Source organism: Alligator sinensis, unplaced genomic scaffold (assembly GCF_000455745.1).
Source record: "Alligator sinensis unplaced genomic scaffold, ASM45574v1 scaffold678_1, whole genome shotgun sequence".
NCBI classification, from domain to species: domain Eukaryota; kingdom Metazoa; phylum Chordata; order Crocodylia; family Alligatoridae; genus Alligator; species Alligator sinensis.
The window spans coordinates 489676-498007 of NW_005842006.1; the positions used below are offsets into that span (position 1 = coordinate 489676).

The 8332-nt window shown below is 46.8% G+C and overlaps 1 protein-coding gene across 1 annotated transcript in view; it reads left to right on the top strand.

Annotated features, from left to right (window-relative positions):
- Positions 1 to 3764: 3764 nt before the first annotated feature.
- The window catches only part of KLF11 (Kruppel like factor 11), an 8517-nt gene continuing 3949 nt past the window's right edge, over positions 3765 to 8332 (top strand). Inside the window, 4 exon segments of the mRNA XM_025201846.1 lie at positions 3765 to 3876; positions 5574 to 5834; positions 8042 to 8326; positions 8328 to 8332. The exon segment at positions 8328 to 8332 is cut by the window's right edge and continues 719 nt beyond it. Coding sequence (XP_025057631.1) covers positions 3847 to 3876; positions 5574 to 5834; positions 8042 to 8326; positions 8328 to 8332 — 581 coding nt within the window. The 5' untranslated portion in view covers positions 3765 to 3846.

Here is an 8332-nt window from a genome sequence, read left to right on the forward strand (position 1 = left end):
AAAAAAGTAACTTTTGTTACATTTGCTTCTCTTTGGCACTTTGTTAGCAGTCATGCTGAGCACATTTGTTTTGGAAAGTGGAAGCCATGCATGCAAGATCTCCAAACAGGAGCCATGTTTGTTTGAACAAATTTGAAAGGAAACAAATGTAATTGCTTTCAAATGACAGACTTGCAAAAATCCCAAACCAAACCAAACCAAACCAAACCAAACCAGCAGATAGTATTTTCACATGTCTATAATTCACACAGGCTTTTTTCAGTGTGAAAGCATGCAAGTAGTCCATTATGTGAGGGGTGTCAAGCTTCCTTGGCCCCTGGGCTGGATCCTCATATGGGAGCAGTCGTGGGGCAAGCAGTTGTGGTGGCAGCTGTTGGGGTTACCACAGCCATTATTTGCCCCCTGTCACCCACACAGGTGTGTAGTGGGGCCATGCCCCGCTCCCAAATTCCTGGCCCCTCTATCTTGTCCATGGGCAGTATGTCTGACATCCCTGCTTTACATGACTCAAACAGTTATACACGCATTCATTTTTGCATACAAGATTTTTCTCAGTATTTTAATCATAAAAACTACAGATGTCAGATGCAGGGTTTTTCCTGGCAACTGGAAATATCCATCTTGAATTATTACTATTATATATCCATTTGTGATTTGTCTATCACAGTCATTTCCTTGATTCTTCTGGAATGTCTCTGACCTCTTTTCTCTTTATTTATGGTCATCTGTTTCCAGGCTGCTTTTGTTTTTGCAATGTACCTAAGGCACTGAGTAAAGGTGTATACCTGTTATAGCACAACTACATCTGCACATTTGCTTACATCAGTCACTACCACTAACAATCTTAAGTTGAAACTAAGTATGCTACGTCTAGTTTGTTTATCTTCTCATGTGATGTTTCTCATCATGCCTTTTGCTCTGTTTAATTTGATTTCACTACTGAGTTCGCTGGTTTACTTTGTGAAGATCACACAAAAGCCTGTTTTTGAGTGATCATTAAGTGAACCTTCATTAGCCAAATCCCTGCAGCTGGCTTAGACCCCCTGAAAACAGCCAAGGCTGGCAACACTACAATTTACTTTGGGGTCTGTCCCTGTTCAGCACCCTTAGTGAACCCCCTTTACAGACATTATAGCCAAGTCTTATCTCTTCTGCTGCAAAAGATGCGATGTTTTTTATTTGCTTTTTGTGAATTTAAATCAGCTCATTAATGCTGCATCTTAGATCTCTTTTGGAAGCTTAAGCTATCATTATTTTTCGTATGGTCATCAGGCCTAGAAGCTGTAGTCACGAACTGCACTGTGTCATAGAAACACAAATAAAAAAAACCCTGTCCCTGCCTAAACAGTACACAATTAAAGTACAAGACACAAGAAAAAAAACAATGGAGCAGTATAAGACAGGCTACAGAGAATAACAACATGATGAGCAGTGGTCTCGGTTCACCAGTAGCCTAACTGATTTTGAGTCAATTTCTTACTGTATTAAATCCCAGGTGAAGGTGATGTACATTTGTGTCAGTCTCTCCCCCAATAATGATCCACTAAAGAGGAAAATATAGAACTACTGAGGTACAGAATTTCAATTAAAATATAATAGCCACAGCACTGACTTTAGGACCCATTACTGATTATGTTAACAAAGCACTAACCAGATCTTCCACCCACACTTATGCAGCACCTATCCAAAAGTGTGAAACAGACTAGGAGAATGAAAATAGTCCCCATTTAGTTTACTTCATCAGTATTTCAAGCTCAAATGTTTCCTTGGGTCACATCACACCTAAGTCTATTCTCCTGCCATGACTTACTGTTCCCAGGTATACTCCTGAAGGTAGTACTCAGGGATTCCTTTAGGGGCTTGGGACTCCTCATGCCCTACACCCCACCCTTTCCCACTCGGGTTTTACGATGGATCGTTGGCACAATGATGAGGGGCCCAGAAAGAAGGGGTGTCGCAGGGTTCTTGCCACTGTCCTATTGCTCCCAGAAAATCCCAAACACAACAGAAAATTTAACCAAAAGTACTAGACCTGAGTGTTAGGCAGGGCAACATTGCCCCAGCTACAAGTAGCTCACCTCTGAACATGGGGGATTGCGTGCCTGGTGCAATCTTCGCTCCTGTTACCAGGAATTTTCCTGCAGCTGATGATAAAGTTCTTGTCAGTTGTGTCTCTTGATGCCCTAAACCCACACTTAGATCTTGGGAGGAGCTCTTCAGCTAGTGAAAGGAGATGGCTCTCACAATGATCTTTCCTGTGATGGATAGCAAGGAGATCCCTCTAATTTCCACAGGTGGGCTTGTCTCCTTTCTTGAAGACTGTCACAATCATGGCATCCCTGAGGTCATCTGGGATTTCCTTGTCGTTCCAAATCCTGAAGATGAGGGCGTGGAGCTGTGATTGAGCTCCTTTCCCCCTACTTGAAGATTTTGGCAGGAATTTCATCAGCTCGATGCCTTATTGTTCTTCATCTGCTTCAGCCTGAAGAAAAGACGGCTGAGAGGGGACCTGGTAGCAGTATATCAAAGGCTTGGTGAGCAACTGTTCACCAGGGCACCCAAGGGGCAAACTAGGAGTAACGGCCACAAACTCCTGGAAAATTGATTCAGGATCAACATTAGGAAAAACTGTTTCACAGTCAGGGTGTCCAGATTGTGGAATAAGCCCCCTTCCGAGGTGGTGCAATCGCCTACCCAGGAAATTGGGTACTGGAAATTGGGTACTGGACCTTGCTGGGGCCACCTGACCCCAGTTGTCTGTCCTACTTGGTGCAGGGGGCTGGACCCTATGATCTTCCAAGGTCCCTTCTGGCCCCTTACAATCTATGAAAAACATATGCCACATCTCGCCAAGGGCTGGGGGTGCCTGACCGGGTGTTGCAGGCTGGAGTTGAGAGCACTCATCAAAAAACAGGCTCTTGATTGAGGTCTTCAAAATTCTCCTTCCAGCGGGCATTGCAGGCTCCCCTTTTCTCGATCAAGTCTCCTCCATCCTTAGGTCTCAAGGGGGTTGCTCCGAGTGCTCAGACCCCAGCCGGCTCTGAAAAAACTGCAGTGTGACAGGCCCACACCCACCGAACCGCCCCATGTGCACCCCCCTTTCAGAGTCCTAGATCGGCCCGCCGGGCTGGTCGCAGCGCAGTGACACACGCGGCGGTGTCGCACCTCCCCGCTGACACACAGGTGTGGCTGGTCGGGGCAGGAGGGAGCTGCTTCAGTGGAGGGGACCCTCCCAGCGCCTCTCGGCTCTCCTGAGAGACGCGCACTGTCCTTCAGGAAGGGGGCGGCCTGTGAGGCCCACCTGCTGTCCCCCAGACTCCTCAGAGACAGGGAAGACTTGAGAGGAGTGGGCCACCCAGCTGGGTCACGAACAGCAGAGGGTGCGGCTCTTTCTAGCCCCATCCTTCCTCACCGCTGAGGCCAGGATCAGCAGTGAGTCAATGGTCACCCCGGGGCCTCCAGATGGGCCCCGCACACATGGCGACGGTGGCGTATGCCCCCGACCCGCCAGCAAAAGGGGCAGCGCCCTGCCCGGGGGGCTGGGATCCACAGCCCATTTCAGGGCCACTAATGGCGAGAGACGGGTTTCCCTACCCCGCCAGGGCGGGAGCTGTCCGGATACCTGGGGGCTGGCAGCACTGCAGGGAGAAGAGCCCAGCGGGGTGAGGTGAGGACACGCTGCCAGGCGCCCTCGGCCCTGTGGGCGGCTGCCAATCCCGCCCAGGCTTCCCCTGCGCTCGGTCCGGTTTGTGTAGGAGGATGTACGAGGATGTACGGTAGGGGAATGACCCTCTGGGAAGACGGGACTTGCTTCAAGCTGTCTGTTTGGAAACCTTCGTGGCAGCGATGCCCGGGCTTTGCTGGCTTCTGTGCATGGTACCCAGCAAGTCGTGCCTTCGCAGGCATCGCGACGCGAGCTGTCCCCGTGTCCTGTCTCCCGTGGCAGTGGGCTGTGCCTGAGGGTCTCTGAGCACAGGCAGGCGGTGGGTGGGAAGGAGCTGGCACAAACCTCTGTGCGGGTCAGGTGCCTGCCCAGTGGGGTTTGCGTTCTGGGCGGTGGTCTTTGATTTACATTAGTAATAATGGGGACTGATCTGCTGTATCATTAACATAGCCGAGAGGTTCAGGACATTTTCTGTAGTGGTTTTTGCAGTGGCTTCTCTCTCTTTTTTTTTTTTTTTTAATCAATTAAAAGGCTTAAGGATTTTTTAATTGAATTTTTGAACCCTGAAAGCTTCCTATCTGCCATGACTTGTCATTGGCTGGGGCACTTCCTTCTTATCTGATAGATACCAGCCTTTTCCACCCATTGTGTTTATTATGCCTGGCATGGGTGTGTGAGCACTTCCTACCTATCTGATAGATACCAGCCTTTTCCACCCATTGTGTTTATTATGCCTGGCATGGGTGTGTGTTGCTGTATCTCTGTTTATATGTACACAGTTAACTATCTGTGTGGCCTCAGATAGCTCTGAGTCACGGGGTACAATCCTAGGACCATTGTAGTCAATGATCAAACTTTTTCTGACTTCCCTGGAAGCAGTGTTTTTACTCGGGGTATCCTTTCTGCTTCAGCTGTTTTGCTAGTTGTTGTCACTGCAGTATCTTAGCATTGTCTGCAGGAGCTTCTGAGTCCAAGGTCCTTATTCTGCATTCCTCGCCCACCCAGATTTCCAGCTGACCCCAGTTAGTTTTGGGTGCTCAGGAATGGAGAATTGGACCCTTAGTTAAGGTGAGATGGATGATAGAGAACAGTGAGGAAAGAGAGAGACATCAGTGATGGTCTGTGGCTGCTAGGATCAGCACAGCCGGCTTTGTAAAATTCATTCATTTTTGCACCACTGAAGGAAAGATCACAATTTGACCCAGACATGAGTACATGAATACAACAGCTACTTTTGGAGACAGATTGGAGGGGGTGGAGTTTCTCTCCTGTCTCCAAATGGTCTAATTAATATCATTTGTTACTTGCATAGCGTTTTTACATGTTCAGAGTACCCTACAGATTAATAGTCCTTAAAATGCTCCTGTATCCATGAATATTCCTGCCTTGGTCTCCTCATCTGTAAAATAGGAGATAAATGACTGATAAATTGTTGTTGCACCTAGAAAAAAGCTAGGCTTTTTGATCTTGAGAGTCCTGCCTCTCTCTCCTGAACTTGTAGCAAATATTAGACAGATTTTAATTCAGCAGTCTCTTGCCAATCCAAAAAGTGGCCATGTCCAAGCAAAGTAGGAAGTAATGTGTGGAGGAGGGGGTAGAAAGGAGGGGGATGATGTATTTCTTCAGGGCAACGTAATCCAAGGAAGTTACTTTGGAAACCTCAGCTACATGCTATGTGTATTGGTTCCTGTCCAGCAAGGCATTCCTTCCCCCCTCCAGGCTACTTGTACCATAGTGCATCTTGTCTTTTCTACAAAAGGGCTGGGAAACGTTTTCCTACTCAAGAATGAGTTATTGGCAAAAATCTTGCCTTGGGCATCCAATGCCCAATGACCTTCATTATGTACACACAATGTGTCAGCTTTGTTTTCTGACTCGTCCTAACAGCTGTTGATTCAATTGCCTTTAGGTTGACATTGTGGACATATATGAGTCTATACGTGAAAGACAACAGCATGACAGCGAAAGGTCTACGTGCAGTACCCTGGAGCAGAATGATATAGAAGCAGTCAAGGCGCTTGTTTGTATGAGCTCCTGGGGTCAAAGATCACAGAAAGGTGATCTATTAAAGATAAGGCCGCTTACGCCCATCTCGGATTCAGGTGATTTCACAATGCACACTGAGACTACAATGGAATTACCAAAGGATTTCCATTCTCTGTCTACCTTGGTAAGAAAGAATAAATACATTCAAAATTAATGTGCACGGTCACATATTATTGTTAGGGACCTGTTCAAATTGTGACTTTGCATTTTTCACAGAAGCTGCAATTTGAGGCAGTTTCCACAAAAAGCAGCACTCTCCGTGATTTGAAGCAGAATTGCTGGGAAGGGGGGGGAAAAAAAACCCTACTGAAAATAAAATTCTGGCTCCCCAGTGGGAGTCAGCAGTTCTCGCAGCTGCTGGCACAAAGAAAGGGAACCAAGATGGTGGCCTCCCCATCTCCCTCTGCCACTGATTGGCCAGGAGGACTGGCTGTTCAGGGGCAGTGCCATACTCAGCCAATCAATGGCAAGAGGTGGGGCCACTACCAGGGCCCTTGGCCAATCAGCGCGGGGGGGGCTACCATGAAAAATTATGAAACTGGGAGCAGGTGCTGTGATGGGTCTGCTTTGATTTTTGGCAGGTCTGTTGTTGTTGTTGTTGATCTCCATTCCAGTTTAATTGCTTTGTTTTTGAGGACAGAATTGCCCTTTTACCCTTATTTTTTTTAAGCTTCTTGTTGTAAAATGTAATTTTTGCCTCCTAACTTGTCCCTAGAAGTATAATATTGCTGTTAGCACATAAAGTGAATGTTCCTCAGTTTAAGTATCTTTGTCATTTTTGAGTAACAGAAGAGATGCCACAAACAACGTTCTCATCTCCCAGCAGAACTTAGCTGACAACGCATTCATTTTAACAGATGTCCTGGGGAAGCCTGTTGGGATGGTTTGCTGTAGGCATCTGTTGTGTTAGACGCCTACTCTTACCTTGAATTACTCATACTTTGAGCATGAGAGAGAAGCCTGGTGATTCTGCATTTGTTTACCTGCAAAGATAAGAAAAGATGTTCTGAATGCAGTATAAATCTTACTAAAGATATTAACAAAGCATAAACAGTAATTGCAAATCAATTCACTGTTTCATAATGATAATCTGTGGCTTATGAGTTTCCACACACAGCCTCTTTTTGGACAAACTGCTGGTCCTCTCTCACCAATGAGTGGTGTTGGTTGGCATCCACTTCTCTGCAGCAGTTTATAGCCAAGAAAAAAACTTGGATAAAGAAATTGGCTTTTCCCCATTCAATTTAAGGCATTTATTTGACCCACGAGGTGTTCATTAAGTAAAAGTAGTAGGAGAAATGTTGAGAGGGAGTGATAGATCTACTGTGTTACATACTGCTTATGGCTGGGAGTGGGGAGTGTTTCTGCAGCAGAGGACAAAATAAACATGACCTATCAACAGCTAATGGAAGAAGATGACTCTGCCATTAGTTTTCTAACGCAAGACACATTGAACATCAATTGCGTGGATCACTACATGTACCTTTATGTTATGATTATTGCATTCCTTTATATAAGCTCTTTACTGAGTCCATTCAGCCTCCCCTGCAGGGCACAGGGGTTTCCCTGCCTCTGGCAGCATCAGCACCAGGAGGGGAAGGTCTCCTCCTTCCCCCCTGTTTTGCTGGAGTCCAGCTTCCAGGACCCAGGGTCAGGCTGTGGGGGAGGAGTAGCCTGGTTTCTCCAGGCCTGGAATGGTCCTGTGGTCTTGTCCTGGGCAGAGGGAGGAGAGCTGGGAATCTGGCCCAGAGACCACCTAGCCCTGGACAACCAGAAAGTCTCACACTTCCCCTGTCAGCCCTGCTGGGCAGGCTCAGGCAGCCAGGCTAGTGTTCAAGGGCATCATGTGGAAGAGCAGGTGGCTGCAGGGCTCCACACAGCCAGTCGCAGGCACTGCTAACCCAGCCCTGCCTGCTGCCATTGGCAATAAACACTTCTACACATGCTTTAGTTCAAGTGCTCCTACTGCTGTTTTTAAGCACAGAGGCACTGATGCACAAAACGCAGGAGGCTGCTAGAGCGCACCCCAAAAAAGGTTTATTTATGTCAGTAATTTAAAATGTCTTGCATTACTACTAAATATCAGTTATCAGCTCAGCATCAGCTGATATGCTTGGTTAATAATCAGTTTTTGGTATTGGCCAACAAAATCTTTATTGGTGCACCTCTAGTCTTAGCTGTGTAAAATGTGGTCCTTGAGAATCTCTGTTGCTTTATAAATGGTCATCAAAGATGTATTTCTTTGTAAACAACACTAGAGATCCTGAAGGTACATTTGTACCTGGCATTACGTTGCATTACAATGCTGTAGTAATTGTTTTCTTTTTGTAGTGCATGACCCCGCCTCACAGCCCTGATTTTGTTGAGCCCTCTGCTGCAATGCTCCTCTCTTCGCAAGTCACTTATTCCAAACCAAGGACTGTTATGGCAAATACATCTGCTTGCTTAGTGACATCCACAAACTGTGCCTCTGCTGTAGCCACACCATCTGTCATAAATATGGAGAAGCAGTCCAGTCAGAAGTCAGCAATATCTGAACCCCCTGGCCCTCCACCTTGGAGGGCCATGGCAACTAGCGTGATACGTCATACGGGCGATAGTTCTGCTTACCACCACATTCCT